The sequence below is a fragment of the Gasterosteus aculeatus genome, chromosome 17 (genome assembly GCF_964276395.1).
Source record: "Gasterosteus aculeatus chromosome 17, fGasAcu3.hap1.1, whole genome shotgun sequence".
In the NCBI taxonomy this organism is placed as follows: domain Eukaryota; kingdom Metazoa; phylum Chordata; class Actinopteri; order Perciformes; family Gasterosteidae; genus Gasterosteus; species Gasterosteus aculeatus.
In genome coordinates this window covers 9,591,229-9,613,822 of record NC_135705.1, presented here as the reverse complement: position 1 = coordinate 9,613,822, position 22,594 = coordinate 9,591,229, and the positions used below count along the sequence as shown (strand labels likewise).

The following is a 22,594-nucleotide window of genomic DNA, read 5'->3' as shown; positions in this document are numbered from 1 at the left end:
TATGGACAGAAAAACAGACAATTTAATAACGTCTGGGACATGTACACACACCAGATCATAACTAATATTTTTTTTCCACTAAATTCGCACAGCTTTATGAAGCCTCGTGAGATTCTTATCAACTGTGAAAAAGAATCTAGAAGAATCCTCATGAATACATGAAATATTATACAAAATGAATTTCAATTCAATCACATTTACAAATCAAAACGTATTATTGATGAAAAATAACCTCTTAATTTTCAACAAAAAGGACTTAATCTCCCTTCTGACTGTGCAAATTATATAAATTATTTGTTCTCAATTACTTTTATCTGGATCCCTTTTTTGTTTCACTGACTCTATGGATACTTTAAAAGAATTATGTAGTCCGAAATAATATGTGAACAGACGCTTTGCCCTCGACCCCGTGAACTGGACTGGCCCCTCTTTGAGCGACCATCTGGTGAGGTTCCTCTGCAGACCGTCACATGTCCACGCACGGGCCCAGCAGGGCAATCTGCCAACCAGTATTAAAATGGCTTTAAGTGTGTTTAAAAAAGATTGTACGAGCGGGGAAATTTATTCCTGCTTAAAATCTCTCCTGAATATCCAGGTCAGTTGATTTGTCCTTAACCGAAGCATTTATCCATCATCGTGTCAACAAAAGAGTACTTACATATTCAATGTTGGCAAACATGTTGGGACTTCAGTTGCCATTGCTTGTTCACAACATTAGATAACAAACGGGAAACGTTATGTAATGTTTTCAGAGACTGCAGCAATAAACTGAAATTGGAAACCTTGAATATACTTGAATAACAGGCGACCATCAAATATAGATGATATAGAAAGGGATGGATTACGAGTGGAACTCTGCAAAGGATTAAAACTGAAAATACAGCTTTTAATGAGTTTCTATTTTTGTGCATTGTATTAATGTGAACGACATGGTCCGACCCACTGCACCGTGTCTATCATGTCAGACTGATGCTTTGTAAGAGATCTGTTTCTGTATTTCTGCCCACCAAAGGGTGATCGATCCTTCACTTGTTTAATCAGGACGGGTACACAATCCTTGATTAACTCCTTCTCATGTGTGTCACATCATTTTACAGTCTCACGGCACGCAGATGATTCCTAATTCTTATTCTTACAGATGATGCAGATGATTCTTATTCTCATTCATCTGTTAATGTACTTGTTATATCTTCATTTCATGACAATACTGACGATACAGAAGACCAGTTTCTGATTACATCTTGAGTAAATAAACACACCATCCTGGAGTGTTTCCATATGGTAGAACACTGCAGCGTGTTTCTCTCACAGCCCGAAATGACCCAGATTGCCACTGTCTGAACACCTTCACAACCAGCATGTCCCTGTGCACTGATGCATTGTGGGAAAGACCTGGTCAGCATAAAACCAAGACTGCTAATTGTTTTTTCACAGTAACACCAAATAATGTATAACTTAAATAGCTGCATATTAATTTCCCCATCAGAAGAAAAGATGAACAATATAAGAGTTCTTGTTTTGGTCTTTCCTCAAAACAATATGTATTCACAGGGTTTGCTTGATGCTGAGAAGGTATTATTGTGAGTGAACGGGCGTCAGTGAGTTATCAGTGTATTGAGCACACTGGCTAAAGAGAGAAAACTCCATTCGCATCCATTAAAAGTGTTTAGTGTACTTGCTTTCAGCAGAATCTGCCGTGCCGATGTAATACGGTTGTCCAAGTGCTTGTACTTAGAATAATGGAAGAGATAAGCGATACCACGAAGCCCAGTACAGAGTGGATCTTTTTATAGGAACCGAGAGTGACCCAGACATCATGAAACACAGGGGAGAGACAGCAGGGAGGGAGGGAAGATGGTGGGAGGGCGTGGGGTGGGGAGGGCGGAATATAAATAAGGTCGGAGTGTAGGAAAAGTACTGGGCGGATGTGGTGGTGCAGATGCAGAATGCATGAGCACGCGTGAGTGAAAGGGGGGGGTGGAACAAGAAACCGAGTGCTGCAAAGGGACAATGTGAAGGTAGACGACTGAAGGTGAGAGCAGAGAGGAGTGGGAATGTGCTCAAGGCTGCTGACGTCAGACAGCAAGGACCATGAGATAACACCAAAATCATGGAACATATTTGGAGTAAAGATTACAGAGAACTTCTTTATAATGATGTTAGGACACTCTCAAGTGAAAAGGACTGTGACTGAGAAAAAGGATGCTGATGATAAGAATGAATATAAAAATCTAAACAGGAAGGAATAGCTGCATCATTCAGCATAGGAAGCTTGAAAACAAGAAATGTTAAAGACTTTGAAATCAACTCTGACAGGAAACACAGTCACACGCTTTCCTGCTGTTTAGTTCACGTATGTATGCTGAGGTTATTGGTCATAATAGCAGCCTTAAGGATAGAAATGTTTGTCGATTATGCCTCAAGTTGCATCTTAAATGAAATGTTTCTACAACTACTTGATAGGTTGCCATTATTTGAAATAATCTCATCAGCTGTAGCTGTACTTTGTTAGCAAAAGCTATTATTAATACCCTAAACTAAAAAATAACCAAGAGAATATTGTTTGTGAGTAAAAGGACACAAGGTAAATGAAAAGCGGGCTGCTGTTCCTACAACCCTAATGGGACTGTTGGGTCATTTGCTAACAACTGAGGGCACGAAGCGCTGCAGTGCCGACAGTCCCAAAGGCCTGCTGGGCGCCTGATGCAGGCTTAAACCACCCAAAAATACTACACCAATGTCCACTTAGCAGAGGCCCTGCAGCAGTTGAGCCTGAACTGCAGCGATCAAGAGAACCTTAGTACTATAGTTTTTGTGAAAGAAACTTATGTTATTCTGCCACTATTGTGATCACAGATCTTGAACTGCGTTGATCAGACTTTATCGTTACGTTAGATGTGCTCCACTCTTGGAAGAGACGAGGTGACAAAAAGGTTGTGAAAGAAAAAGTGATGTGAGAAAACTGATGATCGTCGTTAACCCCTTTTAAACTTTAAGGAAAGTAGAGCTGAGGAAAAAGAGTAAAAACAGTGGGAGGAAAGTTATCTGTATAGTCCAACTACTTAAAGTATTTGGACTTAAGAAATATTAAACTTCTTCTGTCTCCTACAGGATCCAACAGAAACAAGTCCAGATGTGTGAATGTTTGAAATATATTTATTTGTTCCTGAATATAAAATAAAGCATCTTTAAAGAGGGGAAGATTGCAGAGATGAGATAAAGTCTGTCATATGATCCTGAGGTTGCTGTGGCAACTGCTTCCAGCAGTCAGCTCAAAGAAGGTGCGTCAAAAGCATCCGACCAAGTACTGAAAAGAGATCAGATCCTGAAAATGAATTGGTGGCTACACAATGGAAAATAAAACTAGTTTAAACCATATTCTACTGCAAGACATTGATAAAGAGAGGATAAGATATATATGATATGAAGTCAGTTCTATCTGCATGAATGCTTATCAATTTGACAGGAGTTTGTTTCCACAAAGTCTAAGGCCTCTTGATTACTCATGTTCACTCTTCAATTTTCTGTATCATCAACCTAGACCAATGTCCTTAACGGATACATACATTTGATATGATACAGAAATGTCAAGAATCACGTGGGAGCAAACACATTTGAGGGAAGACTTATTGGAACGGACAAGAAAATGAAACTATAAGGTCAGGCTGAAAAATGGCTCCTCTGCAATATCTTCCTCCCCAATCTCGGGGCGTTGAAGAACATTGTGGCGGGCAGTGCATGATTTATGGTCCTCTGGGTGTCGGTGTCGGCTGCAGGCGTGTCGCATGTCCGATGTCTAATAGAGGAGCGACCACCTATTGAAAGTGCAAAGTGTGATCAGGGAGATAAAGCTGTAAATCACACATTCATTTGAGTAGAATGACTCACTTAGAGAGTGGATATCTGTCCCCCAAAAAGTACAATGTTGAGGTACTTGCACAACCTGAGTATATCAATGTTCTTCTTTGGTTTTCTACTCCACCGCATTTACTCTCTCCACACATATATATGCACTTTTACAAAGTCAATTGTGGATGGATACCATCATTACTTGTGATTAACACTAATTATAACAATAATTAGAGTCTGAAAGGATCTAGACGATATTCAGAGGATCAATATAGCGGCAAATAACTATTTGCAAAGTAAAGACATACAAAAGTAATCTGCCCGAGCAGAGAATGCAGTCTACACCCTCTGTTTGTTTTGCAATTAAAGCTACTGTGCGTTGCACTGCGCTAGTGGTACCATCAAACCCTTGTACCCCCCCTCAGGTAAACACTGTTAGCTTTGTCAGCACTGTTTGCACCGTTAGCTGCAAGCCGTCGCCCGGTTGAGAGATGATGAGAATAGGTCGTCCTGCTAAAGTGATGCTCAGCAAGCTCATCACATCGAATCATGATGACACAGTAATTCCTGCTGATACTATCGTGATAGTGTTGAATGGCTTGAATTTTTTATCAATTGACCAGAGAAAGCTGCGTCAGACCATCCCTTCCGTGTGGATAACCTTGACAAACCTCTCTCTCTCTCTCTCTCTCTCTCTCTCTCTCTCTCTCTCTCTCTCTACCTTTCCCGATGCCTTGTTGGGCGCAAGTGTCAAACAACAAGTGGGTAACAATAAGATCACGCATCGTTGTTGGTGATCGGCGCTTCGTGCGTCACGGTGCGTCTCTCCGGCGTGCGTGTGGATTGTGGGCAGAGAGCACGTGATCGTCCTCCAGTGGTCCTGAAAGCGCTCAGCAGCTCACACCAGACACACACACACACACACACACACACACACACACACACACACACACCAGTGCAGCCCGCCGAAGGATTTGCGTGTTTCTCCACTCACTGTCTGCCTTCACAATAAACCCTGGATATTGTTGATCGCCGCTAAAGACTTAAGGTGAGAATTAATTTATTCCCAACATGCCTCCGCCGTGCATCTCTCTCTCTCTTCTTTGCTTTATCACTTGCGTTGAAATAAAGAAAGTTCCCAGACTGCTGGGAATGGTTTCAATTGCCGTGTTTCACGTCTTGAACGCAGATTTGTTTAGTGACAGGTGAAGTTTGTGCAGCCTTCATTTGCATCGTGCTGGAGATGTGCTGTTGACACAGAGGTCACTGGATGTTGTCTCTGACCTTGATTGCGCGTGTTTAAAAGTCGTTGCATCACTCGGGGTGAGTAGGGGAAAATCCGAGAGGAAGACGATGGACTATAAGCATCAGCTTGGTGGTCAGTGCTGTGAGTCCATTCTGCAACCGGAAACCTTCTCAACTGCATTTTTATTGCTCAAAGGTTTTGATTAAAACGTAATCTCGTTAGATTTGCACTGGTTAATGTCATGTATTTCTTAAAACTGTGAGACATGTATGAGCTGCCTGTTAAAGGCTTTAGATGTTTAGTACAGCAGATCAAAATCTTGTAGAAGAGGCTGGTAATCAATCAATTATCGGTTATTGAACACCTGTACGTTTAAACAGGACCGATTACTGAGGCTGACAGCTGCAGGATGTTTTTCATCTTGGTAGTTTTGTTTTATATGGACGTATTTAAACATCATAACCTCTTCAAATATAACTGAAAACTGTCATGAGTTTGGGGTTTTGTTCTGTTATTTGGGCAAAACAAACCAAAAGACAAATTGTTATTTTATGAATTGACACAATAATCTGCAGATCACTTGACAACTCAAATAGTTCATACTGTGGTCTGGATACATCTATTGTTAGAGTGTCGTCACATTGGACATGGACATGGACTCTACACTGCACCTTCTGGTGTTGATTTAGTCAGAATTATCACAACTCAAAGTCATCAGGCACCTTTTTGTGCTGGTTATGTATTTATGGGGAATATAATTACTCCGTTTTTAACTCTGTATTGGAACTTATTTTGACACCCGAGACCGATGACATTGCAAGCACACTGCCATGAAGAAATATGACTCGACATTGATACTGGATGATTCGACACACTCAGGCTCTTGGTATCTGCTGTGTTCCTGTAAACTGTGTGTTGGTGGTTTTTCCAGGAGGATTATTCATCTGTGTTTTCATATTTCAACGTTGGCTGGATGCCGGAGGCTCTGATTAATATTACGTGTCTTGTATGCTCCAGGATGAGGTTGAATGACAAGGCAGAGAAGCGGTGCCGGGGGCTTTACAGTTAATGCACACCGGATTATGAACTTGTGAATGAACATGGATTATTGCATCACAGGCTCTGGCTTGACATGCACAGATCAGGAAATCTGTTGTGGGACGAAGAAAATGCGTGAAAACAAGGAAACAAAATGTGCATTCCGAGCATGAATTAAGAAACTTCCGTTGTGTTTGTGTCATTGTTGTTACCTCAAGCAGCTCTTAGAGTTTGTGTGGAGATTACGTTCCTTCTGGAGAATATGCTGGTGGTGACAGTTTGTTTTAGGCTGATGTTGTGACGACGAAGGCCCGGGTGCGTCACACTCGAGGTGATTCAGCATCTTCATTTAGCTCTCGTTTCCTCAGTCTTACAGGACTCAGATGATTTGAGCAGACAAAAAAATTGTGACTCTTTTGTTTTGTTGAACTCTTCTTCATGTGAAACAACGTTCAAACAATGTGAGTTTTGCAGTTCTGCATGTCAGTGCATGGCAGCTTTTCATAATGCAAAAATAACTGACTCAATAAGTAATGAGCTCGCACAGAGGCTCGGGATGTGGACCAAGAGACCACATGACGGCACCTGAGCGTCATGTTCACTTCCTCGTTTGGGTTGAACCAACCGCTCGCGGACGGAGGGGTGACACTGGATGTTGCAGCGAGGCTTCAGAGGATTAGGAGAATTACAGGGGGGAAAAGCACTCAAGTTAAGCTTTGCAGAACAGGAAAATTAAATAGAACACTTTGCAGGATTGCTTATTTTTTTAAACCAAAAACATTTTGGTAAATAGTTGTGGCGGAAAGTAGCACATAAGTTGAAACACAGGTGTGACGAATGTTCTCTTGTCCTCATGTTGACACCTTTCACGGCTCTGGAGAGGCATAACCATGTGTCTCATTATGAGCCTAACCAAGCTCTAAATGGAGAAATAATTGTGTCAGCGACTAAGTGAGGTGTTATTTAAGGATCACAGCCAGGAAAAGGAAGCTTAAATTACGGTACATTAAATGAGCCTCGACAAGGGGGCTCAAACCTAGCGGCCTTTTATTTGGATTGGATGCTATTTATGTGATTTTCCTGTCCAATAATAGAAGATTATTGGGTTTTAATTATTCATGAGGCCTTGAAACACAATTTTCTATTTGGCCTTGAAACACAATTTTCTATTTGACCTTCCTGTCTTTCTAACGCAGGACTGAGGCCCAGAGCAGATATCCAGCAGTTACTGCTCAGCATCTGCCGTACAGCTTCATCCATCCACCTCTTCTCCACTCTCTGTATCGCCTCCTTTTTGGCTCCGACAGACTTCCTCTCACTACCCCCCCCCCGTCCCCCTCCCGACCCTCGGCCTCCCCGATGCCTAAGAACAGCAAGGTGACGCAGCGCGAGCAGAGCCAGGAGCACGTCACAGAGTCTGTGGCCGATCTGCTCGCACATGAGGAGACGCTCGACTACAAGAACAGCTCCCTGAACGTCGGAGGGGTCGCCGGGAAAAAGGTCCCACAGATAGAGGTGCCAGAAGACGATGGACGCCCCGCTTGGAACAGCAAGCTGCAGTACATCCTGGCTCAGGTGGGCTTCTCCGTGGGCCTGGGGAATGTATGGCGCTTCCCTTACCTGTGCCAGAAGAACGGAGGAGGTAAGTTGCAGGGATGCACAAGTATCATCACATGTACTGAAGATCATACTTTACGGCTTGCATTTCCTTTTTTAGAGTTTTATGTTATCAGTAAATTCCTCTTAACCCAAAGTCCTCAGTGAGAGTATTTGTTTGCCAATAGTGTCTCCACCCAGGGACAGTGACAATCGGCATATAGACGGCTCTATTTTTCAATTCGGTATCCCAATACCTAAAAAATAGAAAAACAAATAATGGTTTTGTTGATTTGTCCTAAACTTAATGACTAAACCCCTGAAAAACTAAGAACGTTCCCACCAGCCTCAGCTCTATGTTTAGTCTAGCAGATAAATGTCAGAACGCTAAACTAAGATTCTCAGAATGTTGAACAGCTCACTCGCTGTAGATAGATAGATAGATAGATAGATAGATAGATAGATAGATAGATAGATAGATAGATAGATAGATAGATAGATAGATAGATAGATAGATAGATAGATAGATCAGTTGTGTTATGATCAACCTCACAAACTACATAGAGCTTCTAACGTCTAAATATAGATGCACTACTATTGATTACTACTGCCGACAGGGCAGGCCGGCCTCCACTGATACTCTGGTAAACAGAGAAGGGCTCGATTAAAAATATGTAACTGTATAGTGATGCGAGTTTATTTCTGTGCAGGGCTGCATGTAACTGGAGTTGTGCACAGTGTAAACCTGCGTTCACTATTGGTGGAAAAAGCTCTTGTCATCATTTGTGCTTTTCACGTGGTTCCAGGTTCTTTAAAGTTTTTGTGTTTGCTGCATGTGTTTGATTTACTGCTTATAAGGAGGAGGTATTGCTTAAAGGGAGGATTTACTGACAGTAATTACCAGACCGGTCAGGTTAAGCGGCCTGAAGAGCGGCCATTTTTCACTCTGTAATTGTGTGTCTAGCAGCCAATTGCAGACACATTAAAGGTCTGTGTTGTTTGGGAGTTATTGCCGTGTGGCTTCTCTCTCGTCGATGGTACCTCCTCTTGTCTTTTTCTTCTCCCATCAACATCTTCAATCATTTCTCCCTCCATTGTCACATCTTTATGCTCGCTTCGCTGCCAAGTATATCGTCATATAATCTGTAATGGAGCGGATTTAAAAGACCTGGCAAAAGCCCAAAACCTCTCACTATATTTAACCTCCCTTTTATTTCAGCCTTCTTGATTTAGCCCTTTGCTTCCTCTCATCTCTTCCTGCCTCATTACTCCACCCACTGTTGAGTGTGTGTGCTGCTGTATGTAATTCCAGATTTGTATGTATTATTAGTATTATGTGTTTGCCTGCTGCAACGTCCCAGATGACGAATCACCGTTCACATTGAACAGAGTTGCATCCAGATTATGGTGCTGTGGATTAAGCTGCGAGAGAGACAAATTTAGACTTGCACCCGAATTAGAATAAACCTTATGTTTGAAAGGAGCAGGGTGTGGGAGGGAGATTCTGTCATCATTTTAGAGAATGACCGTTCTTATTGAACATTTTGGTCCTGAGATGCAAATGAGAGAGACTAGTCTGATAATATGAGTACACCACAGCTGCTCCCTCAATTCTTTAACTATGAACATGCAAGAGCTGATAAAAAGAAATTCTACAGCAATATGGTATGCTGTCAAATGTCAAGCCATCTCATAAAGTATAGGATATTCAAAGAATTTTTTTTTATCTGTTTGGAAAAGTCCACTCTTACATAATCCTGAAAATCTAAATCTTTAATTTCCACATCAAACCTAAATGTCAATGTTAATTAATTAGTTTTCTATTGTTCATTAAATGTATATATATATATATATATATATATATATATATATATATATATATATACATTTATATATATATATATATATATTGGTGTACTTCCCTCGGTCTCTGTCCGAGATGTGTGTCTCCATTTTTGTTTTGTGCAAATTGACTCACTTACATGGAATGGGCCTCCGTGTCTTCCAGGTGCCTACCTCGTTCCCTATTCCATCCTCCTCCTCCTCATCGGCATCCCGCTCTTCTTCCTGGAGCTGGCTGTGGGTCAGAAGATCCGGCGTGGGAGCATCGGCGTCTGGAACTACGTCTGTCCCAGTCTTGGCGGTATCGGGGTGTCCAGTCTGATGGTGAGGGGGGGACAAACGTAATTTGATCTGTGATTTACACAACGTATTATTTGTGTCTCTTCTGCATGTTTGTAGCGTGTAACGTGAGCTAATATGGCGAAGCAGGATAAAGTTTTAGGAACATCTGCCGTCACCACAACAACCTTCACACTGCCTCGGGCTTTCTCGGGTTTATGGGGGGAAGTGACGCACTTGAGAATGAAAGGTAGCCTTTCGAGTTGCACGGCTGACGCAGAAGTAGCTATAAATATCTGGTGGAAGATCAGTGTTGAAAAGAGGGCACTTTAATTATTCATGCTTTCTCAGCCTTATTTTCACGTGTGAATGTGCTGGCTGCACAAGACCGCTCTGGAGAGTGACAGCAGCATGCTGGCTCATTTGCACATTTATCTCATGCTGTATTGTACAGTTTAGTGGAAGCATGACAATTGAAACATTATACTGCAAAGGTATATGGTTTAATGTATGTGATGTTTTTATCTGTTTGTCGTTCTGTCCGTCTATCCAGGTGTGTGGCTTTGTGGGCCTCTACTATAACGTCATCATCGGATGGAGCATCTTCTATTTCTTCCAGTCCTTCCAGTATCCTCTTCCCTGGAGCGAATGTCCAATCCGGAGGAACGGGACACTTGCCAGTGAGTGACGCGATGCTCGATCTTGCGGTCTTTATTCCGTTTCTATCACGCGGTCAGACCGTTTTAACGGCACCCTCAGAAGTGTACTCTTAAACTGAGGGTCCACCGTTGACGGCCGCGCACTGACTCATCAGTGTCTTGCGTCAGAGGTGATCACGGATCTACAAAGGACACGGTGAGCAGGTCCTCAGCCTTCAAGGACGTTTTCCTCACGTCTGTTTAACCCCTGCTCTTTATCCCCAACAGGCTCCCGTTATCTTGTCCCTAACTTACAGAGTCATGTAAGCTCCTGCCTAGAGGTCCCGGTGATGGAAGGGGGAGAGGAGTGGACATCATTAGAATTTCTAATTTAGGAATCCGGGAACCATTAAAACAAAATATCCTGGCAATCTATCCAGTAGTTGTTGAGATATTTCAGTCGCGTCGATAAGGAATCAACCAAAAGTTCAGGAAATTAAATCAGTGTTACTGCCCAGCATGTTCGCGACATACAGAAAAGGTCTTTCTGGTCATTGTTGTATCTATATCTATTAAAGTAACTGCATGGTTCTTCTCATAATTGTTCCTCAATGGGCGTCCATCCTGCACGCTTTAGGGCTATATTTGCAGCATCAACCCTGCGACAAACCTGCAGTAAACAGATCAGACTAATTGTGTTAACTTCCTTAAAACTTGATGTGACCACTTCACAGATCTAATCCAGATCAAAACCCTCCGGACCTCATTTGATTAGAGGGGATAACAACATAAACCCAGCTGAGATATTGTGACTCAGCAAGGCTGAGGCTGCTCGAGATTCAGAGTGTGAAACCTTTCACTGTACGTGTGCTTTCCTGTGACGCGCACAGCATCCTGATGGAACATGCCAGTAATTAATTTAGCAGAGGAAATAGATTTCAACAGATGGAGTTTATCATACACATAAAAAGAGCTTTCCCAGAACCTGTTTATATGGGTTTTGTGCATGAATCTGCATCACCTTGCAGTATTGTGTGGAGAAACTCACACACAATATAAAGAATACTATGTTTTCCCCTGATGTAAGAATGTACTGTGTGAACCGTGAAAGAATCTCAGGTGTAAGAATTGTAAGTTCAGGCTTTGCACACTAAGCACACTGGTGACCTTGTTTAGCTCCGTTCACGTTTGAGAAGTGTAAACCAGCCGGGAATTGAGATATCGACTCGAGCAAACACTTTCTCGCTCTGCCCTCCCCCAGAAATCCAAACCTCTTCACACCCCTTCTCTATTCCTTCATACTCATTAACACCCAAACTAAAGCGCCCCTCCCTCTGTTTGCAAAAAATACAGTCGTGGAGCCGGAGTGTGACAAAAGCTCGGCCACCACCTACTTCTGGTACCGTCAGACTCTGAACATCACCAGCACCATCGCAGAGAGCGGCGGTCTCAACGTGAAAATGACCATGTCTCTGCTGGTGGCCTGGATCATTGTCTGCCTCGCTGTCATCAGAGGGATCGCCTCCTCTGGCAAGGTAGTAGAGAAGATAAGGCAGAGGTGTATGGTGTGAGGACAGGAAAACATGAAGGAGGTCCCCGGATTGCCTGACCTGAGCGTATGTTTCTGTTTTCCTCCTTCTCAGGTGATGTACTTTAGCTCGCTTTTCCCCTACGTGGTGCTCTTCTGCTTCCTGGTGCGAGGTTTGATGCTGAAGGGCTCAGTGGACGGTATCGCCCACATGTTCACTCCCAAGGTGAGACCTTCTTCCTCGCAGCATTTTTAATTACGAAAGGCTCAACAATGTCTCCATCTCTTTCGATGTCTCGCAGTTGGAGAAGATGCTGGAGCCTCAGGTGTGGAGGGAAGCGGCCACCCAGGTCTTCTTCGCCCTTGGTCTGGGGTTCGGAGGAGTCATAGCCTTCTCCAGCTACAATAAGATCGATAACAACTGTCATTTTGATGCAGTGCTCGTCTCTTTCATCAACTTCCTCACTTCCATTCTGGCCACGCTGGTGGTGTTTGCCGTGCTGGGCTTCAAGGCCAACATCATGAATGAAAAGTGTGTCGTGGAGTAAGTTTCGACACCTGCAAAAGCTATTCATCCATAAGCCCCATCGTGCAATAATGTGTACATAACATCATGTCATTGTCTATCAACGCAGGCTTTATATTCTGAACTTAGACCTCTGTAAGTAGTGGGACTTATCATTCATACACTGTTTTTACCCAACTCCGCCCTTTGCTTTGTGTCTTAAGTTCTGGATCTCCATCACTATTGTCATGTTTTCATTGTAAAGCACTTGTTGCAAGAGGTCCAAATTCTCCCTGAAAATAAGTTTACTTATCCAATACGCCGCGATCAACCTGGGGTCTTCGCATTGCATTTCTTTTAACACACTTGTTGACTTCATTTTTTAAAAGATGCAATGTAAATAAAGGTATTGTATGCAGTCCAGCCCTTACCTGTACATGATACGTATTTGTTTAACTTTGCTTGATATCAATGGATTTTATTTCTACTGTCGCCGTAGGAATGCAGAGAAGATCCTGGGATACCTCAACTCTAACGTCCTGAGCCACGATCTCATCCCCCCACACGTAAACTTCTCCCACCTCTCCACATCAGACTACGCCGAGATGTACGGCGTCATCAAGACGGTGAAGGAGGGCGGCTTCGCCCAGCTCGGTCTGGAGCCTTGTCTCCTGGAGGATGAGCTCAACAAGGCAGGTCTTCGCCGCTGCCTCGCTTGAGCAGCGTGTTCTCTGTTTCAACCCTTTTTTCCACTCGTCAGACTTTTACTCGATTTCAGTCCTCTGAATGTCTCCCTGCAGTCTGTTCAGGGCACCGGCCTGGCCTTCATCGCCTTCACAGAGGCCATGACCCATTTCCCGGCGTCTCCGTTCTGGTCGGTAATGTTCTTCTTCATGCTCATCAACCTCGGTCTGGGCAGCATGATCGGCACCATGACCGGCATCACCACACCCGTCCTCGACGCCTATAAGGTCCAGAAAGAGCTTTTCACAGGTAGACCCGCCCCACTCACAGGGCACTGTGCTGTTAGTGTTCCAATCTCTTTACTCAGCACAGCATCTAGAATAAGGCCCCATGAGGCTTAGTATTATTCCTCCGAGTGTACTGCAGTGCTAATTCTTTGTCTCTTGTGGGGGGTTTTCAGTGTGTTGCTGCATAGTGGCTTTCTTCCTCGGCCTGTTGTTTGTTCAACGCTCAGGGAATTACTTTGTCACAATGTTTGATGATTACTCCGCCGGACTGCCTCTGACAGTGGTGGTCATCCTGGAGAATGTGTCTGTGGCTTGGATTTATGGCACGAAAAGGTACACGTGGTTTGTGTGTCTGTTTCTGAAATTCATCACTCTCAAAAAAGAAGTAAAACTGGAGCTTACGAGTGTTTAATCAGCATAGAATCGCACACAGGGACCTTTTCATTACTGTCATGTTTTTGCTGTTCTTTTCTCTGTCAGATTCATGCAGGATCTGGAGGACATGTTGGGTTTTCGACCATGTATAATTTATTTCTACCTGTGGAAGTACGTCTCCCCTCTGTGTCTCATTGTGCTCATCTCAGCCACTGTCATAGAGATGGCCATCAGTCCCCCGGGATACAATGCCTGGGTCCAAGAGCTGGTTAGTCTGTTTGTGTATATGTGTGTGTGTGTGTGTGTGTGTGTGTTTATTTTCAGATAATCTGATGATGGCGAGAAGAACTAAATCTTTGGATTATGAGAAACGCTCTGTGTGTGTGTGTGTGTGTGTGTGTGTGTGTGTGTGTGTGTGTGTCTGCAGGCCCAGGAACGCTTTGAGAGCTACCCCCCCTGGGCACTGGCCATGTGCTTCGCTCTCGTCATCGTGGCCATGCTTCCTCTTCCTGTCGTCTACATCGCCCGCCACTTCAACCTGATGTCCGACGGCTCCAACAAGCTGTCTGTCTCTTACCGTAAGACCATGATGAAGGACATATCCAACCTGGAGGAGCAGGACGAGTCCAGATTCATCCTCGGTGCCAAGCCAGGCGAGGCACCATCATCGGCTGCAGCCCGCGGGGGCTTCCTGACTCCAGGAAGCACCAAAACGCTGGACACCAACTCGCTGTCTCCAAACATCTGCTACGGTACGAGCTATCAGAACGCTGCCATCAGCCCCACCACACCGACCACCCCGGCCACCCCGATCACCCCGATCACCCCGATCACCCCCGCCACACCGGAGTCTGACTCTTGACTGCTTTCTAAACAACCCTCTGACATCACAGTTCCCCATCCAGCCACAAAGTCCCCACCGCGAGTCACTGCAGAGCCCAGAATCCCCACCACTGGCCTCCTGACGCCACATAGCTGTAGGTAGCCGCCCAGTTTATCGGAACACACGCTTCCCAAAATAACACCCGCAAACGCACTGCAGCAGGAGGTAAAAATATCTATTCTATACATAACATGAAAGAGTTTAGGAAGATGAAGTTATGGGGTCTGCTTTTCTTTGCCTTCGTATAAGGATCCTCAGCAGACAGAGCCCTCCACCCCCCCTCCTCACACACACACACACACACACACACACTTACACAGTTTAAAGCACATCCCCGTCGGCACAGTTCAGGGGATCTAAAAGAATGAATGTAGTGGAGCCGGTGTGAAACGGTTTCTTCTCTGCACACTGGGCAACGAGAGCCGAGATGAATGTCGTGAGTTTAATTATTTTATGGATTAAAGTCCTCTGTAGTGGTACGGTGTGTCAAAGCAACACAGTTATTTTCTATGGAGTTTTATGCAGTGGTTTCAGTCGGTACGTACATTGCGTCTACACAAGCATCTTTGTTCTGATGTTTAAGCTAGAAAACACTTTTCTCAGCGTGGATCTGTTTTCAGGGCTCTGTGTATTGTAAACTATTAAGGCTGCGCTAGAGATCCATTTATGTCCCGTTCCCTCTGTGATTTGTGTGTAGACAGTAAACAGTGGTATGCGGTAGAGTAGTGTGATAGAGGATAAAAGTATTTAATTATCCACCACACACACATTATAACATGTGAAAACATGCATTCCAGTCTCTCCACCAAAGGTACGTAGTAGACAACAGCATCTCCAAATTTATTACCCAAAACAGAGAGGATTTGCTGAATTTGTTTGAAAGCAAACCACTTTCAACCGTTGTTTTAAGCACAAAAGACTGAAAAACAAGGCACTTATTACCGTTCAGTGACAGAAAGCACAACTTTTTCATGAGAATTTGAAACAAATGTTGATTCCTAAATAAACAAGAAAATTTGAAATTGTAATATTAAACTCCTTAAATAACATAGGAGGTACTTCTGTAAGCATTGGACAAACAAAATGTACATACATGCACAAACAACACAACAATACGCACAACAAATGCACACAGTTTCTGTGTATGTGTGTAGTGATAGACGTCATTAAGTGTTATTGAAAGAGAGTCTCCATTGTGATGAGGATCGTTCACTCCTGGTTGAACTGACTCATTATTGGACACACTGGTAGCAAATAGTTGTGCAACACGTTCAACATGTTCACACTGAGCACACTCAAGTTACGTGGAAGAGGAGACCTTTATTTATTTTTTTATCACAATATTTAAAGCCATGGCGTTAAGGATTAAATGGACTATATTTATATTCCTGTATATTTGCATTGTAGATGTGATGAACAACAAAGATTTATCTTTTAAAAGTGACCAGTATATATTTTCATCTTCTGTGACGGTTATTATTAAATTGTATATCTAAAGTCCATTTTCTAGTTTGTGTAGCTTCTTCTTTTTGTGCGATGTAAAAATGCTGGGAGGTGATGTGCAGCGTTTATGGACACGGGTTGTCTGTTGTCTTCATGAGAGCTGTTTGGTGACCTCCACTCTCACTTGGTCCCATCACTTGTTTGTAGCTGCACTAACCTCTACTCCACCTCCGGTGACCACGACTCCACCCAGCAGGTCACACCATCCTCTTGTGCAACACTTTAGTTCATAACAGGATATCTCTCAAAATGTTTGCTGTCTGCCTCAGTCGTTTTGAGAGGAAGGCTAAAGTAGCTTGATACTAAATGTCAGCAGGTTGCTCCGCTGATTGTATGAAAACAGGGAAAGATACAGTAGCTTTACGTGGACAATATTATTAGCATTCTGTTCAGCGTTTTATTAAATAGCCCCATGTTAACAAATTAGTTACTGGCACACATTAAAATGCGAACAAGTTTTTTACTCCAATTTTACTTTCACGCAATTTCAGCAGAAAATAAAAAAATAAAAACTGTTTGCCTTTCATTCATTTCAAAAGCTGAAGCTGTGTCAGTTTTGCTTATTTGGATGGTTCTTTAACAGGCGCCATCAGCCACATAACAGTGTAGCTTTTGAATTAGCTGAATTTAATTAATAATGTGTTCATTTGATTTAGATGCCAATTGTTTTGTTATTTTTTGTCACTATTCCCAATATCCCGGACATTGAATACCTTACTTGAAGAATAACATACATGTTCATTTCAAGCCCACTTGCTTGTTATTATGGTCTTAATGATATGACAGCTGAGTGTAACTTCAGCTGAAGCTGATGAATCAGCGCTTTCAGACTGAAAGTTGAGCCAAATCAGATGGAGCACATTCGGGAAAGTTTATTTGGACGGAACAACAATTGTGTTACGCGTCAGCTTGTTTGTTCTTATTCCTTTTGCGACTGGAGATGGAGTGATACATTCAGGCCCACATGATCACCCACCACGCTCATGTTTTAACTCGATTGTGTGTAATCACACGGCATCCAAAATTCAAAACTCAACTCAACCCAATCTTTTTCCCCTCCAGAGATGGATTTATTCCTTCATTTTTTTTAATCCAATCAAAAGTTTTGTGTTACTTGTATAAAGAACATCACCGTCTAGTGTGGCTCCAAACGTTATGTGTTGTTTTATCTTGTCTTGTTTAAGTCATTGTGAGCAGGCGCTTCCTGTTGGGAGTGTGTCATGTAGAAATCTCCCTGTTGTTCACGTATGTAAATAATATTGTGTAATCAAGACAGATTAAGTATACCACTGTCTTAAAAAGGTAACTGTTTTAGCAGTGAATGCAATATAAAGTAAAAATGAATGTGATTAATGCACTTTTTTTCACTCGGACTGCAAAATAAGTTTGGGTTTGTTTTGATGTCCTCGTTGTGTAAAAGCAATATCAAGTTATTAAACAATTTAAGATTGACACACTAGTGTCAGATTATAGCAATGATTAGGAGCTGCCCCCTACAGCCAAAGGGATGCCACAACTTTTCCTTAAAAGTGCTGCAGTGTGCGTGTGCGTGTGTGTATAAATATAATAAATGTGTGCGCATGTATGTGTGAGTGTGAACTATATATATGTGTAGATTCCTTTTTCTTTCCTATGGGTGCAGAGCCTTACTGAGCACATGCTTCAAGCACCGTCTGTACAGGAGACACGTTTATAAATGTCTCCATTCTCTCTTTCATCAGTCATATTATGATTGTATCATACTGACGATTATTGTACAAAAAGAAAATTGAACTAAAAATATTAATAAAAAAGAGTGGACAAGCTGCTGTCGGATTTTTTTCAAATTTCAACGGATACTGTTCATCTACCACGTACATTTCCCATGGTTGCTAATGAAAATCAAACATAATGAAATAAATACAGATAATTAGATACCCATGATTCCGTATTAAAAACACATGTAGCTTCTGTGTGTAATAGTTTTAAATATCCTTATTAGGCATTGACGTTGAAATAAAAAAAAGAACACACAGACAAATAATATCTAAATATCAAAACTGCCCTTACTACGAAGCTCACCGGTATAGATCACAGTCCATCTGGTCTCAAATCACAGATCCTGATGCAACATTTCTCTCCGAGCCAGAAGCCCGGATACATCGGCTCTGTGAATTCAGCTTCAACCTTGTAAAGGAAGACCATCCTGTCTGACACCTCGTAGAATGACAGAGTTCCCTCTTTAAAGTTTAGATACACGCCGAGCTTGCTTCGACTAGGCCGCGTTGTGAGCTGGACGCTGTCGGACTTGTGGCTCACGGAGTAGTGGTTCGCGGAGCGATCGAGGCTCCAGGATTGCGCGTTGCCCCCAAAAGCTGACAGTTGGGTGCGAGATTTTCTGTCCATTCCTTTGTACGCCAGGGCGATCTCAGCCTTGTCTCCTTCCACCTCTATCTCGTAGTAGCAGCGCTCGCCCTGCAGCCCCTCCCTGCACAGCACCTGCCGTCGGTGCAGGAACCTCAGCGGGTAACGAACAGAGGGGGTCTTACACTTGAGGGGGTTCAGCCTCACTTCTCTGTCTCCTGCAGAGACGACCAGGTCCTCGTGAGCTGTGGTGGGGTCCAGTCGGAGGCCGCAGGCATCTGAGGCGATGACAACAAACATGTGAATACAAACACGCGGCTGTGGGGAAGAATTATGTTCCCTGTGATTGACGGAAAACATTTATGACATTATTCGATTGTTAAACCTCATGTCTGTCTGCAAGGAACAAGTTATTGTTGCAGATGGTCCAAGTGGAGCTAATTTTAACATCTTTCTTTACAGTTAGTGATTTGCGATTTAAGGATCAACCAGATAAAGAGCGTTTGGACCATTAATGCGAGAAGAAAGAAGAAAATATGTAATATAAACTACAAACACGCTAGTAAAGCACCCACACCTGCTTATTGTACTAATGTACTTGTCCAGCACAACATGTGAGTCGTTACGGTACGTGGACTGAAGTGTTGACTGTTGGTGCAAACAGTAAAACATGGACTCACACTGCAGGAACTCTGCTCTGGTCTGAGGCTCCATGTTGTGGACTCCAGACGGCACTACGAGGCAATTGGAGCATCATTAAGAGTCTGCTGACAGACTTTGCATGTTTTCATTATAACACTCAATGGCTTCATTCAAGTTTTGTCCCAGTGAGCTATGACAGTCTTTTTTAGTTTAGGTGTCCCCGTAAGTTAAACTCCACACCTAAAACTACTAAGAAAATAAACAGGAGCATTTTTTTTTGTTTTTTCTATATTTAAAAACCTTGAAACCTTTACAAAGGGCAGAGCTTCACATGGTGGTAAATATGTTTTAAACCACAGACGAGGCTAACAACCTTCCTCTGAAGCTAAAATAATACACATAATTATTATAGTAATAAGGAAAACACTAATAAGGCTGCTAATACTACTACTAATAATAATAATAATAAAGTCCACGGGAAAGTGTGTTATTGGCCTCACATCTTTGCTGCATTTCTTCCTCCTCTGACTCGTGTTCTGATTCCCGCTGCTCTCCACCGCCTGCTATATTAAATAAATTGAAATCCATTAAACATATAACTACCGAACATAGTGAATAACAATTATGTTAAAAGATTTCCAATTCAACTAAGACGCATACCAGTTTGAGAGATTAAGGCAAACTTTATATCAAAAATTCCCTCCAGTTGCTCCCCGAGCTGATCGATGGCTCTCATCGTCACGTCGAAGGGGTGAAGAGGATCTTCTGAGTCCTCGTAAAGGGGATGGCGATGGTCTTCCCTACAGAGGCGCCGCATTGAGGGCCATTCCTGTTAAGAGGAAGAATTAGATCATTGCATCATTACATTATTTCATACAGATTCACGCAAAGTACGAAAGTACCTGCAAGAAGTGAAGATCGCTGTCGGTCCGTGCCAGACGATCCAGCTCAGCATCTCTCTCCCTCATGTCCTCCATCTTCACCTGCAGCGTCTGCAGGGAGTCCTCCACCCGCGCCGCTGCCTCTTCCTCGTGTCCTCCGATCAGCTCCCTCACTGACTTGTAGTGTCTCTGCAGGGAGTCAATGAGGCCGACCAAGACGCTTTCACAATAGTCCCGTGTCTCTTCCGCCGCCTCCTGGTCAATACAGAAGTGTGAGGAGTGGGGAGTCCTGCATCCATCCCGTCAGTACTCTGGGATACAGAGTGCACACAGTATGAAGCAGTCACATGTCCTCACCTGAATCCGTTTGAGAGTCTCGCCCATGTTCTCATATTTTTGTTCTTGTGTCCGGAGAATCTGCTTGGATTCTGTTTGTAGATTCCTCAGCTCCTGCTTCAGTGTGTGTTGGAAAAACACACATTACTTGTTTAGTTTTATGAGCAGTTTTGTCAATATGGTATCATTTTTGTGCGTGTTGAAGGTGCATAATGCTGTTCGGCCACTTTTCTCTATGAAACATTTGATTAATTAACAAAAATGTATTTACCATGAAGATGTAAGTAAATAATAACACGTTTGGACTGAAACAACAATACATCTGATAGGAATAAACCTTTTTTTTAATACATGGCAGATGTATAAAGAATGTAAAGGTGTTTTTGCATCAAGGACAGCGCATTCGAGAGGAGAGAGAGTTTAGCACTTAAATCATAATACACACATTCCTGGGAGAGTTTAAGTCACAACATTCTCTACGCAGAAGCGACTTAGTGGCCCAGACGTCTCCAGAGGCTCCTGAATCGCTGTCTTGACGCTTCCGACTGCCACACGTTGACTGTTTACGCGCGACGCTCAGTTGAGAAATGAACCGTTTGGGACTTCCTGCTTCCGCACGTCCACCGTATTTACTGATGGGATGTGAGTTCAAACGTAATCACACTCGGTCTCCAACTAAAGACAGTTCATAATCTACTGTGACTCAGCCTCTGAAACGCAGAGATCCTCACTAGTCATTTTCTGAAAGTCAAATATCACAAGTCCCAAGTCCCAAAACCAAGTCTCCTTTTCTGTTTAGACACCCAATATTACTGTTGTCAGTTCAGATCATGATAAACTATCACAATCTGACCTTCTGGTCCTGAGTTATTAGGACATAAAATAATGGCATGTCACAGTGAGATTGACCTTTGACATCATAGGCATAAAATGGCATTTTACATGTTTTGAGACAGTGACCTTAGGACGCAAAAATATAACGAGTTCATCCATCGCTTAAATCGCTCCTGAGATGATGCGTTCACGGACAACTCGAAATATACCTTACATAGATTTTTTAAAAACTGTTATGTCACAAATGAAACAAGTCAAAGGAGAGTTGTGTTTCTGTTTGTCACACACACCTGTTTCCGCCTCCGTTCTTCTCTCACATACCCAATCCTGTGTCCTGAGTGCTCGGCCGAGGCGCACTGCGCACATATGACCCGCTGGTCCGTGCAGCAGTAAACGTCCAGAGGCGCGCTGTGCCTCGCGCACACACTGGTCTCTACGTAGTTCGGGGCCTGCATGAACCTCGTCCCCGAGTGTCTGCTCTTGGCATCACGCCTCTCCATGTCCCCGCGGCTCCTGTGAAGAAGTCTTGGTGGGATTCCTCGAGAAGCTCTCCACAGATTTGTCAAATTTGACAACTTTTTTTCGTTTGCAGGGCGATGCGAGAATGAGCCGCGGCCGAGTGGAGAAGAAGGCGGGAATTACTAAGTTTCGTTTCTGCTTCTGTGTTTTTGGTTTGTCAGTCAAGAGCAGATGGGTGGGTGAAACATGTTTTAGGTGTTTACCGGTGGCGGCTGGCCAGTAGGGGGCAATGGGGCGTCGCCCTCTCCTTGAGCCCCACCAAAAGAGATAAGAGAAAAGATAATATTAAAATATACAAAATGTCAATATTTGTCTTTTTGAAATGTACCCAGCAATACCGGCCTGTCATACGCACGTCATGTCTTCAAGCGTGTTAGATAAGAATACACTTCCTGATTACATTTTTTTTTAAATATGTGACATACAGCCAATCAGCTTCCTTAAATGGACTCGGCCGGGGGCAACGTTGGTTTCCGCCCAAACTGTTCTCGTCAAGGCTGGTATCGACAGGCGATGACGTTCTGAATGAAGTAATGAGCACGGATTGTATCGCCTTTCAAGCAGACAAGACGACTGACATATACAGTACATATATCATACTGATTATTATTTGAGATAAGTCATAATTATGAAATAATAAACATTCACATACCTGCAATACTTTTTATATCCAACCATAATACTTCTTTGAACTTCAACCACAATGTGCTCACCGCAATGAAGAGCGATGACCACAAGTTGGCATTGAATGCTCAGTGAGATGTTTTTTACATGTGCTTTGGCTTC

The 22,594-nt window shown here is 43.1% G+C and overlaps 2 protein-coding genes and 1 long non-coding RNA gene across 9 annotated transcripts; 1 reads left to right on the top strand and 2 right to left on the bottom strand.

Moving 5' to 3' along the window:
* Positions 1 to 3,139: 3,139 nt before the first annotated feature.
* LOC144388927 (uncharacterized) lies at positions 3,140 to 6,750 on the bottom strand. The gene is made up of 2 exons (XR_013453187.1): positions 6,346 to 6,750; positions 3,140 to 3,815 (listed from the first exon to the last, which is right to left on the bottom strand). It is a non-coding gene; the product is annotated as an uncharacterized LOC144388927 (long non-coding RNA).
* On the top strand, positions 4,755 to 18,058 carry LOC120835672 (sodium-dependent neutral amino acid transporter SLC6A17). Its single transcript, XM_040204799.2, has 12 exons — positions 4,755 to 4,897; positions 7,330 to 7,775; positions 9,738 to 9,895; positions 10,404 to 10,530; positions 11,842 to 12,023; positions 12,132 to 12,242; positions 12,319 to 12,560; positions 13,021 to 13,213; positions 13,322 to 13,514; positions 13,666 to 13,825; positions 13,973 to 14,135; positions 14,295 to 18,058. Exons 2-12 carry the CDS (start codon positions 7,493 to 7,495, stop codon positions 14,727 to 14,729), a joined length of 2,247 nt encoding a protein of 748 aa, XP_040060733.1. The 5' UTR covers positions 4,755 to 4,897; positions 7,330 to 7,492; the 3' UTR covers positions 14,730 to 18,058.
* LOC120835674 (tripartite motif-containing protein 16) lies at positions 17,302 to 22,174 on the bottom strand. Of its 7 annotated transcripts, none has more exons than XM_040204802.2 (7): positions 21,580 to 22,174; positions 20,477 to 20,572; positions 20,141 to 20,374; positions 19,899 to 20,067; positions 19,739 to 19,801; positions 19,277 to 19,330; positions 17,302 to 18,874 (listed from the first exon to the last, which is right to left on the bottom strand). In XM_040204802.2, the coding sequence occupies exons 1-7, from the start codon at positions 21,787 to 21,789 to the stop codon at positions 18,324 to 18,326; spliced, it is 1,377 nt and encodes a 458-aa protein (XP_040060736.1). In that variant the 5' UTR covers positions 21,790 to 22,174; the 3' UTR covers positions 17,302 to 18,323. The 7 variants fall into 7 exon arrangements, with proteins under 7 accessions (XP_040060736.1, XP_040060739.1, XP_040060740.1 ...); XM_040204805.2 differs by having other exon boundaries at positions 19,739 to 19,798; positions 21,580 to 22,055; XM_040204806.2 differs by having other exon boundaries at positions 20,141 to 20,308; positions 21,580 to 22,055.
* Between the last annotated feature and the right edge of the window lie 420 nt (positions 22,175 to 22,594).

What these genes read in the sequence shown, in the direction of transcription:
- LOC120835672 (XM_040204799.2), top strand. Translation starts at nt 7,493, where the DNA reads ATGCCTAAGAACAGCAAGGTGACGCAGCGCGAGCAGAGCCAGGAGCAC. An exon ending in GTGCCAGAAGAACGGAGGAG is followed by an intron (nt 7,776 to 9,737) that starts GTAAGTTGCAGG and finishes CGTGTCTTCCAG; the next exon opens with GTGCCTACCTCGTTCCCTAT. An exon ending in CCAGAAAGAGCTTTTCACAG is followed by an intron (nt 13,515 to 13,665) that starts GTAGACCCGCCC and finishes GGGGGTTTTCAG; the next exon opens with TGTGTTGCTGCATAGTGGCT.
- LOC120835674 (XM_040204802.2), bottom strand. Translation starts at nt 21,789, where the DNA reads ATGGAGAGGCGTGATGCCAAGAGCAGACACTCGGGGACGAGGTTCATG. An exon ending in AAGAACGGAGGCGGAAACAG is followed by an intron (nt 20,573 to 21,579) that starts GTGTGTGTGACA and finishes CACACACTGAAG; the next exon opens with CAGGAGCTGAGGAATCTACA. An exon ending in AGACTCTCAAACGGATTCAG is followed by an intron (nt 20,375 to 20,476) that starts GTGAGGACATGT and finishes TGTATTGACCAG; the next exon opens with GAGGCGGCGGAAGAGACACG.